Here is a 24,746-nt window from a genome sequence, read left to right on the forward strand (position 1 = left end):
AGAATTGTAATCAAGGTAATTTAATCGTAATAAATGTGATTAAATAGATAAAGATAATGAAAAGTAATTGCCTTTTTTGAAACAAAGAGGTCTATATTGATTAACGAAATTACGTTTAATCGGTGCCAAAACATAGGCTTAAAATGATTAAATAAAATAAATAGAGACAAAAAAATGCCTAAACATAGGCTTAAAATTAATCGTTGTCAAGAGCACCACCGCTGAGATTCTCCACATAATTTTAGTTGAGAGGTAATGCGATGCATAGCAGAATTGAAAATCAGTGACAGAGTTGAAGTTCTGAAGGCGCAAATGCTTCCATTCATATCGTGCTCTAGGTAGAACAATGGTTTTCTGGTCAGCAAATCGATCAACCAATGCTTGCCAAAGCTCAAGCGGGGTTTTCACCATAAGGTACTTATCTTTTAGGCTCTTATCAAGATGATGACGCAAGAAAATCATAACCTTGGTCCGATCTTGCACAAATGACTTATTGACGATTTTAATGGTATTTCCAAAGTTGTTAGCCATAAGATGAATTTCAGCATCAAATAGTTCTTGCCAGAAATTTCAAGAGGATCAAAGTTTAAGTTTGTTAGATGCGTCATATTTCTACAAAGAGAAAAGACAAGATATATCAGGATCCATAAGTATTAGAACAATATGTTCTATGAAAAATGATAGAAAATGCATATACGAAACAGAGGTTTCGAAGTGTTCATAAATATGAACAATGGATCCCATAAGGAAAACACGAGAAAAACATTCGTGTGATGTTTGTAGAGCCATAGGTCTAAGACTACTCGATCAGCGGACTCGATTTTTGACTATTGGAACAATCACTACTAGAAATCTGTTCATTTACATCAGTCCAGAACCGATGTAAAACTAAATTCTGACCGATCTCTTAGTGGCTGATGTAAAAGATGCAGACATCAGTATAAGCGCGTTTTTAACCGATGTCCCAGACAACAACCAACATCGATTTTTAAATAAAATTCGATGTATAATCGTTATAATCATCATAATCTTATATGTTAACTATATTTAATTGTTCATATTTTCACATTTTATACTTAATAAAGTATATCCCGAACAATACCTAAGTGAACATTTAAATCGATTAAAATTTCAGAAATGATGTCTAATACTGTCGTAGACATCAGTCTCCAAAAAATTTTGTTTGTTCATGTCCAGTTTTAGGTGCATCTTGCCACCTTATTCTCCTGAGAACTATGTATGTACCTTTAGGCAACATCAGTTAATCTATTAAGAATGATGTTTTATGTTACTAGGAACATCGTTTTTCGTTAGCTGAAACGATGTCTATTAGTTTTGTAGACATCATTTATATTTTACAAAACTGATGTTCTGTATTTCATGGTAAATCGGTTTACTTTATAAAAGCTGATTTGTATGTTGACAGTAGATAACGGTTTGGTGTTTAGATATCGATGTGCATTGGTCTTGTGTACATCGATTTTTGGGTGCCATTTCGATATGTTCATAATCATGAGACATCAGTCCAATTTTAGGTACTAATTTGTAATCTCTGAATTGACATCGTTTTCTTTGACATTAGTGTTTTGTTTCCCATTTATATACATCAGTTCATATTATATAAGAATGCAAGAGCAAATAATCATCTACCTGCTGGTGGTTGGAAATATATAGAAATACATGCATTTCTCATCATCCAAAAATTGGGGCTTTCCATTAATTTTGTCATCGATCTTCATTCATGATTCTACATAATTCACAAAATAAAACCCCAAAACCTACAAAGGCTAGCCCATAAACATAATAGCAACCAACTATATCAGTTCTACATGCCACAAGCAAAACTGATATGATTTGCGCGTACATATATACACCAAACTTTCCTTCAAGCAAAAAGCCAAAAACTAGCTAGCCTTACTCAAAAATTTCTTCATAGCCACAAGTCCTACACCCAAGTCTGTATATAATCAGCCACTTCAATGCGCACCTCGTCAATTTGAGCTTGGCTATATGATTTGCGCGTCTTTACCGCCCACTTGAAATGTATTAAAGAACATATAAGTCACAATGGGGCTAAACAAGCTAATAGTGCTTAATTAAACCAAACTGTTCTTCATATATAATAATGCATATACGTACCTTGGTTGGAAATGAAAGTGTCTCATCCTCTATAATTTCCTTCATGTATCGCATAACATAATAGCCACACTCAACCCCACCCGGTTGTTTAGGTACGCCCTATTTATTCAAAGTATTGAATTAAGGCATATATCGACATACTAGATGTAATGTATTATCTCAGCCAATTAAACACATGTATAAGCCTTACCGGAAGCGATTTTACTTTAGGCAGTTTGTTGACCCTTCCAGTTTCAGCATTGAAGGTTTTGACCGCACTACACAACCATATTATCATTACCCAATTTAAACAAAACTTTGTCGGATATGTAAAAAAACAGCTCAATGTATATAATGTAATACTTACTTCATCACCGAGGTCTCCCATTCTTTGTAATGGATTGGTTTTGGCAACGGATCCAACATGTAGATTTCTCCTTCCCATAGGATAGTTAATATCCAATGCTTCCTGCAATAAAAATGAAGTGAACATTATGCAAAATATAAAAGTAGTTTAATAATATACTAAAAATATTGCTGCATTACCCCGGATTGTAAGACATAAAGAAAATACGATCAGATTTTCCCTCTTTTAACCGATCAACTAAGTACCGCACAAAGTCCGGTCAATCAAAGGCTCTAAGTAGATATCAATGTCATTTCCCGGTTGTTTCGGACCAGATATTAATAGAGATAACATCATAAACTTCCTCTTCATGCATAACCACGGAGGAAGATTGTAGGTCACCAATATTACGGGCCAACAACTATACCTACTACTTAGAGAACTATGTGGATTAATACCATCAGCTGACAAAGCCAACCGAAGATTTCTCGACTCTCCAGCAAAGTCAGGCCATTTATAATCTACCAACTTCCATGCGGGAGAATCCGCTGGATGGCGCATGTGTCCATCCTTAATTCGCTTGTCCTCATGCCAAGTAAGCATTTCAGCAGTGTCGGCAGATTTGAACAAGCGTTTGAATCTAGGAATTATGGGAAAATACCACAACACCTTCGCTGGTTGCCCCACTTTAACAGTTTTATCCTTCTTTAGCTTCCAACGAGACAAACCACACTTAGGACAAGTGATCTCATAGGAAAACTCTTTCCTATACAATATGCAGTCATTAGGACATGCATGAATTTTCTCATATTGCAGCCCTAAATTACTGAGAGTCTTCTTTGCCTCATATAGACTTTGAGGGAGTACATTATCTTTAGGAAGCAATGACCCAACAGTGGAAAGTAACTCAGAAAAGCAAGTATCACTCATACCGAACCTAGCTTTCAAGTTATGAAGTTGCACCAATGAATCTAACTTAGTGCGTTCACTATTTGCAAATAAAGGTTTTTCTGCATCCTCAACAAACTTATTAAACTCAAATGACTCCTCATCATAATCACCCTCATTAAAGGCTGCTTGACACATATCAACAGTTTCAGACCCAACTTGATGGTTTTGGCCTGCCCCAAAACCACCAGGCACACTAGCACAGGAGGACAAAGAGGGTTCTCCATGCCATATCCAGGTTGTGTAGCTCAAACTAAAGCCGTAATCATACAAATGGCCCCTAATCACTTTACTGGACTTTTTTTTTGAAGTTTACACATCTTGAACAAGGGCAAGGAATTCTTTTACGGTTACTAGCATTTTCTTCAGCAAAAATCAAAAAATTCTCCACACCTAATTGGTACTTTAAAGTATCCCTATCTTCATTAATCCAAGATTTATCCATTGCTGAAACATCATGAAAAAGTAAATTAATTTAACCAATCAAAACTGGACAGCAAACCAAAGATGAATTACAATTCGTTCAACACTTCATATACATATTCAAGATTGATTTTCAACTTGCCATACAGTTCATGCACAAATACAAAACTCATAATCATCACTTCAAAAACTTCATACACAAATCATCAACTGAAAATTAGCTAAACACTTCACACAGTTTATAAACAAACCAGAGCAGAAGAGTTGGGTTACTAACCTGAACAGTTGGATTTCACTACTCAACACTAGTTTCGCCTTGAAGACCCGCTCTTAACCTGCTGCTCCTTCCAACCAACTTGGTATCTTACAATTTATTGAGATAACCAAGATCAGATTATTGCAATATTAAAATTGAATAGGACTTTGTTTCAGCGACATAAGATTATAAAAAAAAAAAAAAAAAAAAAAAACTAACAGTCCAATGATAGTTCAGTTCATTCTTTTAAGTCATAGTGCACCTCTATAAACTACTCAGCATATTTATTCATTATAGGATAGATATAAGTTCCACAACCGACCATGTCTAAACTAAACAAGAACCCAATAGAGCTAATATGATCCAAAAAACATAGATTTCATAACCATTATCTAGTTGTAAGTTTTAAAACAAAAACAAAGAGTTGAGACCAGCTCAAGTAAAACTAAATTTGTTTCATACTTTTGGTTCAACCTAATAAATGAGACATGTATTGGGTTACGGATTAAAAAAATATTAGAGAAAGAGTAAAGGCATGTGCACACAAAACTTTGTTTCAGCAACATTATTCTCTTTATAAGGCACCAAGAATCAACATTGAATGAACACTTACCATCAACACGTGCAATGGTTGCTTCTCATTTATGCAGGCCGGGCTTGACAAAGGGTTCAACCAAGTTGCCTAATGCACGCTGTTTCAATTCTTGCAACTGCATAATTTGAAACGGGTGAGTTAGATAAAAATATCCTCAGAACACAGCAATAGGATAAGAGGAATGCAAAGCATGTGAGTGAAGAACCTAAAAGAAATGCAAAGTACTGAGAAGGAAAGAGAAAAAGAAAAAAAATTAACTCCACAACAACAACAACAGATGAAGAAATCAAAAGCTGCAAAGGTAGGGTTGAGCTGTTAACAGCAATAACAACATTTAAACTATAACTCCATAACTCATCTTTTAGTCCTTCACTTTAAAATTACTCCCACATTCCTTCTTCACACTTAGAGACAGAAGATGCTATGGAAACAATGCAGGTACTAGCTACAGCTTTAGTTCCTTACTTTGAGATTGAAAACTAATAACTTTAAGTGAAAATCCATTCAACTTCTTAATCTCCTAACCACTGTCCTTATATACAACCTATATTCGGATTCTACATCAACAACAATTAAACATCGTTTGATTTCATAAGAGAAAGAGGCTTAATCCAATATAAAAAGTAACATTCCTAGTCTCTAATAATGGTCATATACAAATGTATCAGAGGAAAGAGTAGGTTAACACTTGTACTATTTAGGAGGATAGTCACTCAATAGGACCAGACACACATTAAGCCTTCCTAAAGGTCGCACATATATGAAAGTAAATAAATGGAGAAAAAGGAGAGGCAGCTATAGCTTTACATTGCATCTCCCATTCACTAAGGCAATAATAAACTCTACCAACTTTTACCGAAAAATATAGCATTCGGACTACCAACAGACAAGGAGCATATATTCAGATTGGAGTAAATGCAGAGCTCAGGAAAACTCCTCACAATCTAAACCATTCCGTATGGGCTAATAGTTGTAGAGTTTCTACAAGTCACCACTAGCTCAAAACCTTTTAACATAGGCAATACTAGGAATTCATTACTAAAGTTAATTCAGGCAAAGCAAAAACATATCTATATTCAGATATTCAACAAACAAATAAGCTTGCAAGTCAACAAGTTCGCAGCCATTTTTAATTGCTAAGCAACCTATAACACAAAAGCTGAAAGTTTTGCAGCAATAAAATGCAGAGGCAAACAGAACACAATTCAGAAAACACACCAAAGAATCTGCAAACAAAGAGAAACAACACCTCATTTACCCCAAGGTAACATCGGGTTTGCCGAAATATCACAACAAAAACCCAGAAATCTATCTAAACTCTAAACTAGCTAACATCAACTACTTGCTCAAAATTCCAATACAAAACCCACATCGATTCAGTACCATTAAAATTTAATCTGAGCAGTACCTAAAGTGGTCGAGTTGAGAGAGAAATCCTCCAGGGAGCAACGACGTTTCGATACAGGAATTCGTTGGGCTTTTCTTCAAACTCGAGTTGAGGCCCTGTATTACCAGTCGGTCAATTTGGTACCAAATTCATAAAAGTTGGCTGCTTTGGATCTGAAGAACTTGATAAAAGTTGTCCAAATATTTGATACTAAAACAATCATACTTACAAAGATTATTTCGTCTCCTTCAAGAGTCCAGATCTGCACCTTCGAGAGTCGCCTTGTATTACCCAGTGGCCTCCCGGTCGTTCTTTGAAGCCACTAGCGCCGAATCGCTGCCGATTTCTTGCAGTCGCCGACCTTCAATTCGAGAGACTAAGACGGAACGACACCGTTTAGAAAAGCCTGGATGATGTCCTCCTCCTCCTCGGAGCACAATGCTTGGTCGGCGTCGACATTCTTGGTTTGGCAGGGGGAGGGCAGCAGCGGACGTCGTCTTGCTGGGAGGCGCGTAAGATGAAGGACTGGATGAAGGAGGCGATCGACGAGGGTAACAATGGCCGCGAGTTCGACTGAGTCGAGTTTTGGGAGGAGATCGAGTATGGGTCCAGAATGGAGGTTAATTCAGAGTCGAGTTTTGGGAGGAGCTCGAGTATGGCCGCTTAGGGTTTTTGTTTTGGTTTTGGGGTCGGGCCGGGTGTTTTTTTTTCTAAGTGTGAAAATTTTAAGTTTTCGTCCCCGCGCCTTTGAATTCATTAAAACACTTAGCGCTTTTTGCAAAAATAGGTTCCCGCAAATTTTCGAACTAAATTTTTAACACCGGTCATTTTAAGAACTGATGTTAATGACATACATTTAAATCGGTATTTTCGTAAAACGATGTTAGATTTATTTTTTACATCGTGGGCAAGTATGACCGATTTAAATGATGTGATGTAAATGAACAGATTTCTAGTAGTGAATGGTTCTCAAAGTCGAATATGAAACATAAATCTCAACAATTACATTATATAAAAGATACATACAAATATATGTAAATTGTATGATCGCATAAAAAAAAATGATGTTCATATATAATAGGAACAAAGATGCTAAACATGAAACACATATATTTGTTATGCGATAATATAAGATATCTATGTTATATATGAAGCAATTCGTTGAGAATGAAAGAAAAACTTGTAGATCATTAACCTTGGTCATAGGCAACTATGTTGCACCATAAGCTTGCGGATCATCATGGAGTTTAAGGAGAAGAAGAAATAAGAGCAAAAGCATGCTGATAACGTGTTATAAACTAGAGAATAAGAGAGAGAACATAGAGGGACAAAATATAGGAGGAGGTAGAAATGTGTGTTTCATTCTCATTAAACCCCTTTATATAGGAGTAGTAATTACATCATAATGACATAACTAATGAGTATTTACAGTGGACAACCACATATATATAATATTTACAACAATTTAAACTATTTAATCTTCATTGAAAAAAATAATATAAATTCAAAACTAGCTAAAATAGAGAGAACTGATGCAGAAGTATTTTAAAAGTAACAGACCAAAATAACTTTTTAGTTACTTTAGCTAAAATTTGACTAAAAGATAGCTAGCATTGCTAAAGATACTCTAACCATAAATATTAGTCTATAGACCTACTTAGAGGAGTTTAGGTACCATTTATATTGCCTTTTTTTTTTTTAACAAAATCATAATATTTTCTTAAATCGGATAAATAGCGCCCTTCATAGTCAGATTGGTACATGTCAGATTTCACTGTCGGCTTGGTGCCTCTCTTTATATTTATGTTAATTGTGATTACCTAACAAAAAAACCTAAAAATCTATTCGGTCCAGTCCAAAAGTTATATGTCAAACAATAAATATTTTTAAAGCCCAGTACGCAATCTAGTGGTTCAAGCACAAGTGTTCTTTTGATAATGGGGTTGGCCGAACAGAGTTGACAAAATTTTGACAGCATATTTAGATCAGGTAAGGTAAAACGCGTTTTATGGCATGTTGGATTAAGTTAACGGTAGCAATTGATCAGTTCACTAGAACCACTAGACTAGAGACATATAATCTGATAAAGTAATCTGGGGTTCGCATCCAAAACCGATTGGCAATGGATAGAGTGGCCCAAACCCTTATAAATCCATAGGCAAGGTCCTATTTTTCCCATGTGGGATGTATATATTCTCAACACGCCCCCGCACGTGTGGCGAATTTTCAAGTCATACACGTGGACAACTTTGGGTGACGTGGAGCCCGTGTGGCCGCGAGGCATGCACACGTGGGATAACCCACTCTGATATCATGATAAGGGTAGTATAGTAAAAAGCATTAGTTATATTTTCTTCTAGTAGATGAAGAGTATACTGCAAAAAAAAATGAGTGTAATAAGAAAATCCAATCACAATAAAAAAATTAAAAAATTTAAAAAAATTAAAAAAATGAGAAGCTGTATTCAAAGTTAACTTTGAATTTTTGGTTGCACCAAGTCTATTTCCATCATCTCCTCTTGAGCACTTTGATGATTCTCACCAGTAATCACATGGCAGGAAGGTTCTCTAGTATTCCCATAAAAGATCTTGTCTCTGTCTTCTGCTAGTTCACTAGATGAAATTCCAAAACCAAAATTACTTGTCGGTTCCAATGTCTTGCTCACATCTTCAAGATTCATATTATGGCTTTGTTCAACATGGTATTCATCTTTGACCACTTTTGATTCCGTCTCATAATATTCTGATAGGTTGAAGAACTTCAGGTTGTCATGAGATTCTGAAGTTATAGAATCAACTTTGAATGACTTTGCATCCATCTCATAATGCTCTGGTATGTCAAAGTACTTCTGTTCTTCGCAATATAGTGGCTCAGTTGCACCCATAACAGACTTTTGCTCAACCAGAGGTTCACTAGGAACAATATTTTCATTCCCCAGCATTCCACAAGAATCAAAATCAATGTATCCGGCTCCTCTAAAGTGAGGAGCCTGTGAATTTACTTCAATTTCATAAAATCTTGAACCTCCATATGATCTAAGGGTCTTAACAATTGCCACCTCACTAAATCATCAATTTTTGAAATTTTAATCTAAAATTATTAACTTTCCGTTAACTCTATCCATCAAAAAATAAATAATAATAAATAAATAAAAGTGATTTGACGAGATTTTTGAGCGAAAAAATTCTTTTCTCTGCTCTACACCTGCGTTTGCTGCTTCTCTGTGCTTCCATGGAAACTTGTCAATGGGTAGTGAAAAAATTAGCTTTAATCATGCAATTGCATCTGTTTCAAATTCCAATAAGAAAAATTTAAACCCTCAAAGTTTTCAAAGTCTTGACAAACCACATGTATCAATAACAAGATTTATGAAACCCCCATATCGATCGAATACAGGCCTTTTGCTAAAGTGCATCCTTGGTTTGCAGTGACACAAACTTTGCATTGATAACCTCAATCGTGTTTATAATTATGAATTCATAATTGTGCATATCCTTAAGGCTTGCACGTAAATAATATCGTAGAGATTTTTCTTCAACCATGGACGAGATTTTCCTGAGGAACTCATACTTGAAGTCCTAATCAGACTACCCATAAAATCTGTGGTCAAATGTACCTCAGTCGGTAAGCCATGGAGGTCCATGATTAAAGACCCAAGCTTTATTTGCACTTACCTCACCACACACTTAAACTTAATATCCAGAATTCCACTCACCTCCTACTGCTCCACTTTGTGTTTAGTGATGATGCTTGCTGGCTTTTAGGAGATATCCCCATCCAAGGGTTTAAAGAGGACCATCCATGGAAGCACACAGAAAGAGCAAACGCATTGTTGCAGCACAGCACAGAGAAAGAATTGAAGCATAAGATCACATCAAATCCCTTTTTTTTTTTCCTTTTTTTTTTTTTTTGTGGAGTTAACAGTAAGTTAAAGTTGTTTAAAATAAAATTCCAAAAATTGATAATAGAGTGAGGTGTTAACTACTTGGACCATTAGATCATGTGGAGGTTCAAGATTTTATGAAATTGAAGTAAATTCACAGACTCCTCACTTTAGAGGAGCCGGATCCCTTCTGTTCTTCGCAATATAGTGGCTCAGTTGCACCCATAACAGACTTTTGCTCAACCAGAGGTTCACTAGGAACAATATTTTCATTCCCCAGCATTCCACAAGAATCAAAATCAATGTACTGAGAGATGTCATCATCCGCATCGAAGTATGTAAGGTACTCATCAAGCATATCAAAACCTGCAGAATTTGGCTAGATTTGAAAGATCATTAGTTTCTAAGAATTGCCCATCACCGAATGGTGAGTTTTCAGTAGCATTTGAATATGGATCATTAAGAGAACATGTGTTCACATTTTCACAAAACGACTGAAAATGCTGCTGACTGAAAACAGAATTTTGAGGGGAACAGCCATCGTGTAGCTGTGATATTGCACCACCATAAGGAACCTGCATACTTCCACTATTTTGAGTGATTCCTCTGCCATTTTGAGCAATGAAGCCAGTTGGTTGAGAGAAATAACCATAAACATTTTGCTGTGTGGTACTACTGTATGGTGCAGATTGATATCCAATAGATCCACATTCAGAGAGATAAGTACCATTGCTCAAGATACCATTATTCATCATTGCATTAGTGTTGAATGCAGATTGATATCCAATAGAGGGAGCATTTGGACTAGTTATCCCAGTAGACACTAAATAATTATAAGGTGAAGCAACACCACGAGACCCATTCCATTGAATTTCTTCTGGTAATGTCATACTATTTTCAGCAGCCATAACAGTAAAAGAGGATAAAGGCAATGCCTTGTTCACCAACTCGATCAATCTCAAATTTAGCAGAGAGTAATAAAGACCTGACTTCATCCATGGTTATATCATGTTTCCCTCTAATAATTTGTCGTGTGTGACCATATTCCCCCGGTAGACCAGCAAGAATTAGAAACTTAGCATCTTGATCAGACATAGAAACACCAGCTGCTGTCAATCGATCGCTTATAGATTTAAAACGCAATAAGTACTTTTCTATAGATTCTAAGCCTTTTTCAATATTTTGCAGAGTTGCCTTCAATTGCATAATATGTACTTCAGACACAATAGCATATCTTTGCTTCAAAGTAAGCCATACCTCCATTGATGTTTTGCATCCAATGACTAGTGTAAGTGCTTCTGCTGAAAGAGTATTTGTGATCATTAAAATCAAGGAACTGTCCTGCTCAAGCCAACGCTCATAAGCCTTTGAATTTTCAGAAGTAGGTGAACCATCATTTGCAATGTGGAACTGAGATGGACAAGGGTGAGATCCATCAACGAATTTGAGTAGACCATGGCCTCTAAGATCGATAATGAAACATCTGAAAGAACCAAGTGGGATAGTTGGTTTCATCGAGCCTCACAGAGACAGCATTACAGCTTTTAGTGTTGAAATACGCCATTATTGATAAAGCTTGAAACTTTGAAGATTCTTGATGAGTAACAGATCGAAATCTTGAAGAACTAAACAAGAAACGAAGAGATTTTGATGTTTTGAGAGGTAATTTTACAGAAAAACAAGAACAGACGGAGAGATTTGGTGTTTTAACCGGTAATTGTACAATTTCTAGGGTTTTGTTTAGAGCTTTCTATTATCTTGCAAATTTCTATCACAGAACAACTAACATTGCAGCGGAAAGAAGAAGGATGAGCAATGGTCAGGCCGCCATGGGCTTTGATACCATGATAAAGTAATCTGGGGTTCGCATCCAAAACCAATTGGCAATGGATGAAGTGGCTCAAACCCTTATAAAAACTCATAGACAAGGTCCCATTTTTTCCATGTGGGATGTATATATTCTCAACATAATCATGACTACTACTATTGTCACGCCCCGAATTTTGAATAACAAATTCAAATCCGAAACATGAATTAAACAACTTAAACAAATAAACGTTCTGAATTTTTTTTTTTCAGAAACAACCTCGCCACTCACGCTCAAATTCAAAACTCGAAGACCTCGAGTTAATTATTACAACTCACTCGTACAAAGTAACTTGTAAAGCTCTAATGAGCATAACAAACCTCACAACTGAAAATCAGAGTATTACAAAGCAGCTACTCTACACGGTTCGATCACCTTCCTGAATTCTCCAGTCCTGTAGGATTATCCGCTACACCGTTTGAATAGTGTACCGGGATTGCAACAACACAAAACCCGGTAAGCTTTTGACAGCCAGTATGAGTAAAAGAAAGAATGGTTGATTTATTATAACACAGTACTTTTAACTCAAGTAACAACCAACAATTTCAACATCCACAAAGAAAACCACAATCTCGATAATCGATCACCAAAATCATTAACTCCAAATCATTTGAAATCACACACAAAGAAATCAAATGAATCACTCATCTCTACTCTTAACAAGATGTCTTTATCCCCACAATACGGAATAATATTTCTCAACTTTCTACAAGTCTCATCCATCACTGCACTTCCCAATTAAACTAATAAGAACATTAATCATGCATAGAAAGTTAATTCAGGAAATAACCAACACGCATAAAATCAGAAGTCATAGTAATCCCTGCATATAATTTAGTTCAGGAGATTACATTAAAATCAAACAATAAAATGAAAACGAGAAATAAACGGGAAATCGAACCATAGAAATGATCAAGGAAATAAATAGAGATAATAAACAATATAACCGAAAAAGAAGAAAAGAGAAAAAGAATAGAAATTTAAACAAAAGAATTAACAAGGAAATTAATTAAAAACATCATCAACTCACACTAATAAATCCATCCAAAACTCAACACCTTTTACCAAAAGGGCTCTTACAAGTCACATCGTGACAAAATCATAGGAAATGTTAACCTAACAAATCATTATGAAAATCCGGTCCAACCTGGACACGTTGGCAGACAGACTAGAGCTCTAACTGATCGAAATCACTAACCGGGCCAAAGGCGTAATTACGATATATTGCCTGAGGATGCAACCTGCAAACCCCGGATCTTTAGGCCAACCTGACCCTTAAATCAAAACATTTAAGCGAGTCGCACTGGACCCAAAATGTTAAAACAAATCAAACGGAGAAATCACAACCTGTGACTCTCAAATCCTCAGACCACCGGTCGTCAGATTAAAACATTTAAAATGGTCATACCGGACCTGAAAATGTTTCCCAACCCAAAAGGAGAAATCACAACCTGCAACTCCCCAAATCCTCAAACACTTTTCAAAACAATAGAAATACCATTTCCCACGACATATTGTTTCCCGAAAAGTCATACCCAAAAACAATATATGAACTCACTCACAAATATTGTTTGCATCACAACAATTCTACCAATACATATATGTTTCCGACATATGTAAATATTCAATTCAATAATCCACACACCACAATGCCACACCATCCATATATATATTCCACATAAATATATATATACGTAATTATCCGCTCAGGGATAATCACTAATACCAACTATAGTCCACACAATAAAATCGTGAAATTCATTTTTATAGTTTAAATACATTTTACTTACCTATGGACCGTAGTTGATCAAGCCCATATGATTTAAAACAAATATTTATTTCATAAATATTTTCACACAATTACGACAAAATAAAGTAATTAAATTTATTCGGTTCGTAATATGAACCACGTGAGGTTTACTCACCTCTGATCCAGCTGCGTCTTCTTAACAGCTCAATTAACAATCTCACGAATCGTCCGCCAAATAAATCCATCGATCACCTAATCCAATAATGATCTTAACTTAGCCAACAACTCAAAAGCACACATATACGGGAATCTGACGGTCGGATTCTAACTTATATAAAAATCCGACGGATGGATTCTCACAAATCGCCTCCCGAATCACCATTTCTCAATTATACGAAGATCCAACGGTTGGATCTTCGTCCGTGACCACACAAAGTCATCGGGACAGTCATACGATCAACATATCAAATCTACAATTCCATCAGACGGTCTGATCTTCACAGATCACAAATCGAACGATCGAAATCGATCGAAACTTAAAAATTCATAACTTAATCATACGATATCCAAAAATTACGTGTAATATACCAAAATGATCGTATTGAAATATAGAATCTGAAAATGTACAGAAACCATATTTTTGATCCCCGGAGGTGGCCGGAAAGGGCCGCCGGAGTTAGTGGCAGAGCCGCCGCCGACCACCGCCAATGGTGTCGGGGCCGGGCTGCTCTTCTTCCTCTCATCATGCTTAACAAAAAACTCTAAAGGCTTGCTATCAGAAAACATCAAGAAGAGGTCGAAAATTACCAAACTCAGTCACGGTGGCCGGAATTTTTCCAGAATCCGGCGAGAGCTCCGATCAGCGTGAAAACGTCCACCACTCGCTTCGATTCCTTCTGGAGACTGGTTCAGAATCTCAAGGCGAGTTCATCAAGCCAAGAATCACAAAGAAAGGTGGCCGGAAACTCAAGATATCGGCGTTGACTCAAAATCGGGCTTAAATCGGAACAAGCTTTCCGCCGCCGCTACAGGCCGCGCCGCCATGAAAGGCTGCCACAGACAGGTGCGCAAGGACCATACGAAGCCAATGGAAGAAGTTTGGTGAGGATCGGTGGCCGGAGGAGGAAGATATGGCCGGTGGAAGTTTGGAGGCGATTTCCGTCTTCGGGAGGAAATCTGCAGCCGGTTTCCATTTTTGGAAATTCTGAAAATATTTTCGGAAATTTCCGAAAATGGAAGCTTTATACTAAATTGGAAACTTTTTAAAAAAATCATAACTAATTCATACGAACTCCGATTTTTGCGTTCCGCATATGCACGCGATCGTATCGACGAGCTCTACAACTTTCACGAAGGAAGTTTTCCCAAATTTTGAACGTATAAAAAGTCAACTTTCGCGAGCCCCTAAATAACGTTCGTTTTTTCGAAAATTAATCGTTCGAACTAATTCCACAACTTCTCCGAGCCTCGTACTCGCTCCCACTATCGTGAAATCATTTCTAAAAATCCACGGAATTTAATTTGGATTTTTCGGGGTATTACAACTATGCTCAAGTTAACCCATTGTGTGAACCTGCTTTGCACTCTAATTCATTGATATCTGGGGCGGCCAAGTTTCAATAGTACTCTTAGAATGGTTGGCTTATGGCTGAAAATATTATAATTAAATTCTATATCTAAACTCCTAAATTTTAAACCCCAAAATCATAAATTAATCCCAAGAAAAAAGCTACTGATATAATACGTACATGAAATGTTACGTACACCATAGCATTTTTCATTTGCATTGATATTTAAAAGGTTGATAACCCAATTAGTTGTCCGAGTATTATTGATAATATCCAAGGCAATGACAGCGGACTCACGCTAACACTAAACTATAACTTCAATGGAGTAGTCATCGACCTATCATCGACATCATGCATGCCTACTCTAACATAAGCATGAAAGAAAGATCTGTAATTTATTTTTAATATAAAGGATAACTGGAACACAACATGAGAGTTGAAATTACTAGCTACCAAAACTATTACTCCTTTGGGAAACGATATATAAAATAAATTACAATATCGTTATTTTCTTTCAGGTTGGTTGTCCCTTGACTGAAACTATACTATGCACACAAACTGCAGCTTGAAAATCTGCTCGAAGCACACCATGGATCGGGTTATACCTAAGTTTCTCCTCATCAAAATTGTAGGAAACTACTCGCCCTTCTCTATTAATTAGAATAGCATTGTTCTTCCAAACTGCCCCTGGCATATAAAGTTCCACGGTGGGCACAACTGCTAACTGTTTTGTCCAAGAACAGTCGGTACCATCAAAGTCAACCATTATCCAAATTTCGAATGGTTCAGGACAGTTACCAATGCAGTGAAAGCCATAAAGAGCGATGGATTCATTCAACAATGCAAGACGCATAGTATAAAGACCCTCATTTGGGTCATAGAAACCATCTGGAAGCAATAAACTATGAAAAAGCTCATCACCTGTATCATAGAAAAGGATTACTAGTCTATTGTTATCCTCATCATCCCTGTCAAACTCAGAGACGAGTTCCTTCCTTTGCTCATTTCCCAACCAATAGAAAATTCCTTTAAAGTAGAACTGGAAAAGACTAGGCCAAAAGTTGGTAGTTTCTGTTTCCAAATAATTTGTATTGATCTCTCTCCAAGAACCGGTTCCCAAGGTGTATAATTTTGCCCTAGGAGGATGAATAACGAGACGCTCGTTATCATATACTTTCTCTCCAGTCGACATAACATTAACAAGTATGTAATCTTTGGATTTGGGATCATAGCCAAATCCGACATGAAATGAGATTACATCTACATCTTTAACAAGCCTAAACTCCTTGATTGCTGGATTGCATAAGATAACGCTAGTGCTAATATATAAAACTAAAAGACAAATGATCCCATCACAATGACCTATAACATATACAGCTTCATCAAACGAACGAGGACGAGGCATAGGAAACTCAATAAATTGGCCCCTCGTTTTTAGACCCATAGAAGCTGGAAAATTGATGTCCTCAACAATAGAATGACAGTTAGCCTCAAGATGACAGTTATAATCATCATTATGAAGATTGAGGAGTGAAAACACAACTTCCTCGCTGGTACTTTCGGTCCGGCTAATGACCGTACGCTTGATAAGAATGGGAGTGGAGGCAAATTTGTTGTACAAGTGGAGATGCTGGGATATGAATCCTGGATTATTGACCAGTGCACACCATGACTTACGGACGCATTTAAATCGCATCAAAGATTTGGGAGGTAGCCTCGATAGGATTTGAACCACCACCTCTTCTACCATTTTGCAAACCTTTTGCTCTGAACCTAACCTTTTGTATCACTTGGTGACAATAAGCAACCAGCTAATGATCCATGCTAATAAACTTGCAACACATATCATATATAAAAACTAAGAAGACTTTATTTACCTTCATAACATGGAACATCTCCGGAGACGGATCAAAAGTTGCAGTTGGTATGCTGGAAAGGAATTTAGAAAAGTTAAACGACCTTAATTTCTTTATATAGTATATGCTGGATGAGTTAAAGAAACTTTCGGCACCCATCATGGATCACAAAAACTCGCGGACCCGTTTATCTTGGTGAGCTAATCTTTAGTTCCTTTTGTTTTTATTCCTTATGTTATAGAAAAAATGGATGAAAAACACGAAATTTACAACTCATTTTAAATTTAGCACAAACAAATTTTCACTTTTGACTAATTATTTAAAAACTTTAATCCATTCAGCTTTCACTACCAATTTGATGTGGACCATCAGTTGGTTAGTTATTTGTTGTGAATGCCATGGAACATGTGGTTCTTGATCTTAGTGAAATTGACGCAGTTATGGAGGAAGTTATACAGGGAATGATTATTGTCACAATAACAATGCTGCAATGTCTATACAGGTTCCTTACACAGTTGAAATGGTTCCTAGAACTCCATACTTGACTTCTGGTATAACACAGCAACATGCATGGTGGTCTTCAATCACAAGTCAACACTGGACTTGTTAACTCTTAACGTACGGTGAAGTGCAGTATTGTAAGTGGTTCTCTCAACCCAACAATGGCTTTCATTCTGACTTTCTTAATGGTTTACCTCAAAGAGGTGGACAGAGAGATATATAAGTTCAATTTAGGTGGTGGCAGGTACTCCCATAGAAGTCCTCCGAGTTTTGGTATCTATGGTAACTTTGGTATTTTTGCTCCATATCAATATTATCATAACTATGCATATGTGAATTTAAATACTGGTTATGTGAAATCTAGAGGATTTATTAATCGGTGTGGAAACTTACACAATTCATTGATGGTGGATTTCAACGCACAAACAATACTCGTGACAATTCTAGAAATGGTGGAAGTGGCATGGTCAATTAGAACAAACTGGTGGATTTTGCAACTTCAGTAACAGATTCACTCAAAGTGTTTCCTCTTCTTGTGAAGTTTGCCAAATATGCTCACAACTTGGACATCTCGCTAAAAGTTGTCCCCAAAGGTCTGCTCCTAGGCAATTGTTGCAATTGGCTTTTCTTTACAATATCATATTTGCTTCAAGAGGGTCACAGTGCAGCAGAATGTTTTCATAGGCATCACTATGTTTTTCAACCCCAAATTTCTGCGAAAAATCAATCTATGTCTACTTCTTTCTCCTCTCAACCCAAGTCAGTATATGTTGCTGCTCAACCAAGTCCTTGTACGTCCATGCCACTCATTCCTCCTGGTTGAAGCATTTGGTCTGATATACTAGTTAACAGAGTAGTAAAAAATATTGTTTTACCTTATTACTGCAGCTTACTTGCTTAAGTGGTTAGTGACCTACAGCTATATATTGTACACGTGTCAATTTCTTATGTAATCTGGGAAAGTATATAGCTGCTGCACTTCCCTCATTTTCGATTGTAACAGATTTGCCTGATTGTTATAACAAAACTCTCTCTATTTTCTCTGCTTCCTCTCTTTTCTGTGTTCGTGGATTCAAGCTTTCAATACCCACCAAAGGTCTGTGTTCTTCGCATCATACTTACTCTTTGCAGCAGCTTGATGCTCCAAATCTCCCATCAAGTTGAGGAGGGGTGTTAACAGATAGTATTAAAAATTTACAGCTTTTTTACCAAATATAGAGCTATTGTACGCACTATAGAAAAGCTTACTATTCACGACGTGAAATTTACGGCGTGCACTTAATTCGCGTCTTAAAATAGTATCATTTACGACAGGCTTTAAATGCATGCCGTAAAACTTGTTTTTTTCATATAAAATTCAAGGCATGCAATGAATGCACGTCGTTCCCCTTATATAATTGCATAAGATTAAATACGACGTATTAAACACACACGTCATGTTTATGTGGTAAAACGGGACAAAAAATTTGTTAAAATTAAATCTTCCTCTCATATAAACAAGTTAAACCCCGCTCTCCTCTCTCTCTCTCATCTCGTCCGATGAAGAACAAAGGCCGAGAATATAACCCGAAGTCCGACGCCGTCCCTCTCACCACTCTCTCTCTCTCTCTCTCTCATTTCTTAGTCCTATGAAGGACGAAGATCCAGCCGTCGAAGGCCCGGCGATAATCCAAAGTCCGACGCCATCCCTCTCCGCAAGGTCTCCATTTTGCGCATGTTCTCCACGGATCCACACATCATCAAGTACGCACTCTGGTTCTTGCCGCCTAGGGTTTGATTAAATTTTTTGGAAATTAGGGTTTGATATTGGGGATTGTTTGCTAATTTGGTACAATAGGTTAAGGATTTGAAAATTAATTGTATAGATTTTTGATCCTCTAGGTAAACGAACTATGAATTTGAATCTATAGGTAACTTTGTCAGTGAACTATGAATTTGAATCTATAGGTAACTTTGTCAACTGGTGATGCAGAGACATTTCTCATGCTTAGAAAAGAGGCTTTGCAGGCAGCTCTAGATCGCCTTTGGGCTCCAGTTGGTGTGAGATTTAGTGAATGTGGTCTTTCTTTCTTCTCTTAATTTGATCTGTCATCTCTTAATTTGATCAGTCATAGTGATAGTGAAGGTTGGGCTAAACGATATGCAGCTCGATTTCAATAGTGAATGTTTGAGTTTGATTCGTAATTTGCTTGATTGCTGAGAAAAGTAATTGAGAAGTTAAATCTATGTGTTCTGTATTGGTGATGGAGCTTAGTTTTCACTTCGTTAAATCTATGTGTTCTGTATTCGTGATGAAGCTTAATTGTGTGTTCCTTATGTTTCAATAGTGGAATCTCTACAGCTTTTGTTTTTCTTGGGTTTTCAGAGCTAGAAATAGGCTGGTTTAGTTTTTGGTTAGTCTATTAGTTTCGGAGCTGCCATAGGGTTCATATTGTTGAGAATATATACATCCCAAATGGGAAAAATTGGACTTTGCCTATGGGTTTATAAGGGTTTGGGTCACTCCATCCATTGCCAATTGGTTTCGGATGTGAACCCCATATTACTTTATCATGGTATCAGAGCCAGGTTACCCACGTGTGCATGCCTAACGGCCACACGGGCTCCACGCACTACGTCAATAATAGCTTCAGACGACAGTCCAAAACTGTCGTCTGATGACCTTGTCTGCTGTTGTGAAAGCCTGTGCCGTCTGATTGGAGAATCAGACAATAGCAGGAAACTGTCGTCTGATTTGCTTTTGTACGAGAGCAAGCATGTACAAGTCTATTGTCTGAACACCAGAAAAAACAACAGATCTAGATGCCAAGTCTGTTGTCCAAAGCAAAGTAAGTCAACAGTAGCCTAACAGAAAGCAGCTTGTGAAGATAAGTCAGACAACAGAAAAGTGAGAAAACCATTGTCTGTTTATATTTAATACAACCGAAGATGTTATTTTGTTGTTGTATGTTTTCTAATTAGCCAACTACATATGTTCGGAAAGTATTGTAATTAGGTTGTTCATACAACAGTTTTTGCATTCTTCTTAATGTTCAATTGTTAGACAATACAATTAGACAATAGGTTTTAGCTGGAATTGAATTGTCTGAGAGAGAATCATAACACATCCAAATTAAAACACATCCATTGATTCCAAATTTTTTTTTATTCCATCAATAGTATGTTCATCCCAACATTAATATATATTAATTAACCCTGCCTATATATATACCCCTAAACATAAAGGCCAAAAACATAATGAACATCTAAGAATAGCAGCATTAACCCTCCCGCTGTAGCTGGGTCTCCTCATGCTCTATGCAACATATGCTGGTTTTGAGCAGCACTGCCAGTACTTCCCAGTAGTAGCAATCATGAAGTCATGAAATACCACTGCATTCTGAAGTGAAGCCCAGATAGCCAAGATAGTAAGACCTGCAAATTCATGCATATTAGTTTCAATCAAACAAGAAATCTCTTTATGCATAAACCATCAAGATATAAGAAGCCCAGATAGCCAAGCTAGTAAGACTCGTGCCACCAAGAGATGCAGCTGATCTTCCCATATTAGTATGTATATAGTACAAGGAAAACTGAAGCAAAAGATCAGATAAGAAGCTGAGAAAAGATGATGATGAAAATAACAAGTATGCTTGTCAACCTGCTACTAAAGAATAGTTCAAAATCAACTAAGATCAATTATCATGCCAACATCAAACTCAATTTGGGTAGAAGGAAACCAAAGATGAGATTGAAGCTAGTAAAGCAGTCATTGTGTATCTTAGAGAGAGTACTTGTGCACGTTATACTTGTGTCATGGAACTAATAATTATCTGAACTATAAACTGAACAGTGACATTACCTCTTAATGGAATTAATTCCAAAGGAATTTGAGGAATCCTGATAAGGAAAGAGGATAAAGAAAAGCTGAAACTCGAAATCTGCTGATTTCTGACCAACCTCTACTCAGATCGATGTACAGACTTCATTACAGATCTGATCGCACTGATTTTTGGATATGTTATAGAAGAGATGATGATGAACAACTTTGATGAAGAACGTTTTTCGATCAGAGGCTTAGATATAGGTGCATTAAGGCATGAAAATTGACTGACGTAAACAGGGCTAAGAGAAGCTTCAGGAGGAGAAGAAAGGGGAGATTTTGTTTTCTGGCAGAAAAAGGTTAAGCTTGTTTCTTAAAGAACTACTTTTGAGAATTGGGCTTAATAAGGTTAGTCTCGATGGAGTTCTCTAAAAGAGGTTAATGATATGGGATGATAATAAAAACTTAAGAAAATATGTTGGGAATATAAATTGTAGAAAAGAGATAATTATTTAAAAGTAATATAGAAGTTGAACAAATTTTGCAAGAATTGTCATAAGAGATATGTTGAAGATTAGGAACAACCAAAAACGTATCCGTCGAAACTCAAAAGAGACACTTGAAATTTCCGGGTCTCACAAGCATACCCCAACTAAATTTCTACACATACAACCATGTTCTATAATTAACATCTGCAACTTGTAAAAAACAGATAAATAAATGGCTCTCTACTAAAACAGAACCAAAATGATGGCAAACTTACATTGTAAGACCTAGTAAGCTCTCCGAATTTAAACACAACATAATTGGTCATTCGCGACGTGGGTGGATGAAATTCACCTTGTTCTGCTCCACCAAGCTTCTCTAATCCACACTACATTTCACAAACACATTCAAAATTAACAAACCACAACAGTAATTCACTCTTAAGCAATCAATTTGAGCACCCAACTACTACAATCCTCTGCCAAAGAATGGTGTAACATACGGCCCAAAATTTTAATTGTATCCTAAAACCAAAGATTAAGCAAAAGAGCACTTAGATACGACATAGCATCCAAACAAAGACAGAACAAAGTTTAACACAAATTTAATGATCCAAAGTAAAAAAAAAAATGAGATTACAATGCCATACCTCAGTGTGGTCAAGGACAAAATGAAACGCTTTTACAGGAGGGAATTGGTCCACCAGCCTTTGAATGTACCTAAAGCCTGCAGAAGAAGAGAGGCAGATATAAACCAGATGATACCTTGGTTTTCATGAATGTAAAAGTTATGACAACTTACCTAAAGTCATTCCTGCCATAGAAGCAGCAGAATGCTTGCAAAGATGTTTCTATCCAAACAATCGAAACAATTTTCATCAGTGCTAAAACATTTCATCAAACAAGTACAAGTAGTTATAGGGAAATTACCTCGAAATATTACTTCGAATTTTATCGAACGTCGAATCCCCTGAATGTCAGTAAATGGGTTGCAATGGAACCACTCAGGAGAGGCGCTTCTCTTGGCCATCGACGGTTAAAGTGGACAATTCGGAGCCTCTTCCTCTCCCTCCCTCTCTCCCTCAGTAGAGTCTATACGAGAGATTCATTTGAAACAACAATGGAGAAAAGAGCATACTTTATATCAATCAATCACCATCATTCATTAAGGTGGAGTGTTATCATCTATCTATCCATGACTACCTCTTTATATCTTTATATATAAGGCGAAGGCCAAAATACCTCTTCCCGTCCGTCGCGTCCGTCGCCTAACAAGGAAATTAAAACCTAATTACTCCAATTCAGGTAATCGAATTAAAAAGAAGAAAACCTAAATCCCTAATTTGGAAAGAAAATGGAATCCAACACAAAAACATATTTGAGAAAAAGCGTAACAAGGAATTGACGAACTGAAGAATAAAGAAAAGAGAAGAGGGATAGGGAATCGTACGGGAAGGGAATCGAACCAAAGCTCGGCCTTGATCTTGTCGTCGTCAGTCTCGTCCTTGATGAAATCGAAGAAGCGCGGGGCTGAGAACTCATAAATCTCGTCGATCATCATCATCGTCGAGGACGTCATCGTGTTGGGTTCTTCCGTCGCCGACGGCATTTGGTGTCTGAGAAATCCTCCTGGCCTTAATGTGTGTGTGAGAGAGAGATAGAGAGAGTGGAGACGAGTAAAAGTGTGGGAATTTTGGCCAAGTGCTAAAACGACTTCGTGTTATTTATTGAAATGGAGGGAGTCGAAAAATTGAATTTTGGCTAAATGTGGGAATTCAATTAGGGCAGCAGCGTTTAAAAATTTAGATAACAGAAACACACACAATTATTGTCGGAAGGAGAGTTGCACAACAGACATAGAAAAATTGTTGTCTGAATATATAGTCAGACAACATTGAATACTAACATTATATGAATAATAATCGCACAACAGACACAAAACAAAAACTATTGTCAGACAATATAGTCAAACAACATAAAATATTAACATCATCTGAATAACAATCGCACAACAGATACAGAAAAACTATTGTCTGAACTAAATTACTCAGACAACATCAAAGTGCTACCATTGTCTGAATAATAGTTGCACAATAGAGAAGTAATAACTATTGTGTGATTAAAAACAATCAGACAACATATTTTCTCAACTATTGTGTTAATCAACCTTGGACAACATCAATGCAATAACTGTTGTCTGAATTGATTGATTCAGACAACATCAAAAAAACAATCATTGTCTGATTTATGACTGCACAACAGCATTGTAACAACTGTTGTCTGATTCAAAAATTCAGACGACAGAATAATTTTTGCTGTCGTCCCAAAGTATCAGACGACAGTTAAAAATTCTGCAGTTGTCTGAAGTGTGTTGTCTGAAGCTATTATTGGCGTAGTGACGTCACCCAAGTTGTCCACGTGTATGGCTTGAAAATTCGCCACACGTGCGGGGGCGTGTTGAGAATATATACATCCCACATGGGAAAAATGGACATTGCCTATGGGTTTATAAGGGTTTGGGTCATTCTATCCATTGCCAATTGGTTTTGGATGTGAACCCCAGATTACTTTATCACATATTACACCTCTCTCTGATGGGTGTCCTTTTGTTTTCTTTGACAAAGATTAATCTCTATGCTCTTGACATTATATAACTTCCATGTATCTAATTGCTAGTTTGAGATTGACTGGGTGAGCATGGTTGGTCCAAAGCATGTACTATGATTTAGTTGGACTTTTGAATGATTAAGCATGTACTGACAAGAATGATTAAGCACTAGAGATTGAACTGATGTATGGTTTAGCTAGCATTGTGTAATATTATGGTTCTGTATGCTATGGTTTTGGTCTTGTTCTTTGCGGTATTTGTAACTCATGCTAGGCCTATTCACTGAAATTTAGCTTGGCCAAGGAGGGTTGTATGTAAGCTAAATCTGGCAATTCTTTCATGGCATCTCTCAT

The 24,746-nt window shown here is 36.8% G+C and overlaps 2 protein-coding genes and 1 long non-coding RNA gene across 4 annotated transcripts; all 3 read right to left on the reverse strand.

The window, feature by feature from the left end:
• Positions 1-11,957: 11,957 nt before the first annotated feature.
• LOC133719937 (uncharacterized) lies at positions 11,958-14,714 on the reverse strand. Its single transcript, XR_009851568.1, has 3 exons — positions 14,381-14,714; positions 13,749-13,825; positions 11,958-12,232 (listed from the first exon to the last, which is right to left on the reverse strand). It is a non-coding gene; the product is annotated as an uncharacterized LOC133719937 (long non-coding RNA).
• Positions 14,715-15,647: 933 nt separating this feature from the next.
• Positions 15,648-17,049, reverse strand: LOC133723730 (F-box/kelch-repeat protein At3g06240-like). The gene has a single exon (XM_062150602.1). It carries the CDS (start codon positions 16,889-16,891, stop codon positions 15,656-15,658), a length of 1,236 nt encoding a protein of 411 aa, XP_062006586.1. The 5' UTR covers positions 16,892-17,049; the 3' UTR covers positions 15,648-15,655.
• A 3,719-nt stretch (positions 17,050-20,768) lies between these two features.
• On the reverse strand, positions 20,769-22,839 carry LOC133719896 (uncharacterized). Of its 2 annotated transcripts, none has more exons than XM_062146087.1 (5): positions 22,729-22,839; positions 22,588-22,636; positions 22,436-22,512; positions 22,064-22,174; positions 20,769-20,912 (listed from the first exon to the last, which is right to left on the reverse strand). In XM_062146087.1, exons 1-5 carry the CDS (start codon positions 22,813-22,815, stop codon positions 20,850-20,852), a joined length of 387 nt encoding a protein of 128 aa, XP_062002071.1. In that variant the 5' UTR covers positions 22,816-22,839; the 3' UTR covers positions 20,769-20,849. The 2 variants fall into 2 exon arrangements, with proteins under 2 accessions (XP_062002071.1, XP_062002072.1); XM_062146088.1 differs by having other exon boundaries at positions 22,716-22,839.
• Positions 22,840-24,746: the final 1,907 nt, after the last annotated feature.

This window comes from Rosa rugosa, chromosome 7 (genome assembly GCF_958449725.1).
Source record: "Rosa rugosa chromosome 7, drRosRugo1.1, whole genome shotgun sequence".
NCBI lineage: Eukaryota > Viridiplantae > Streptophyta > Magnoliopsida > Rosales > Rosaceae > Rosa > Rosa rugosa.

What these genes read in the sequence shown, in the direction of transcription:
- LOC133719896 (XM_062146087.1), bottom strand. Translation starts at nt 22,815, where the DNA reads ATGGCCAAGAGAAGCGCCTCTCCTGAGTGGTTCCATTGCAACCCATTT. An exon ending in GACGTTCGATAAAATTCGAA is followed by an intron (nt 22,637 to 22,728) that starts GTAATATTTCGA and finishes TTGTTTGGATAG; the next exon opens with AAACATCTTTGCAAGCATTC. An exon ending in TATGGCAGGAATGACTTTAG is followed by an intron (nt 22,513 to 22,587) that starts GTAAGTTGTCAT and finishes CTTCTTCTGCAG; the next exon opens with GCTTTAGGTACATTCAAAGG.
- LOC133723730 (XM_062150602.1), bottom strand. Translation starts at nt 16,891, where the DNA reads ATGGTAGAAGAGGTGGTGGTTCAAATCCTATCGAGGCTACCTCCCAAA.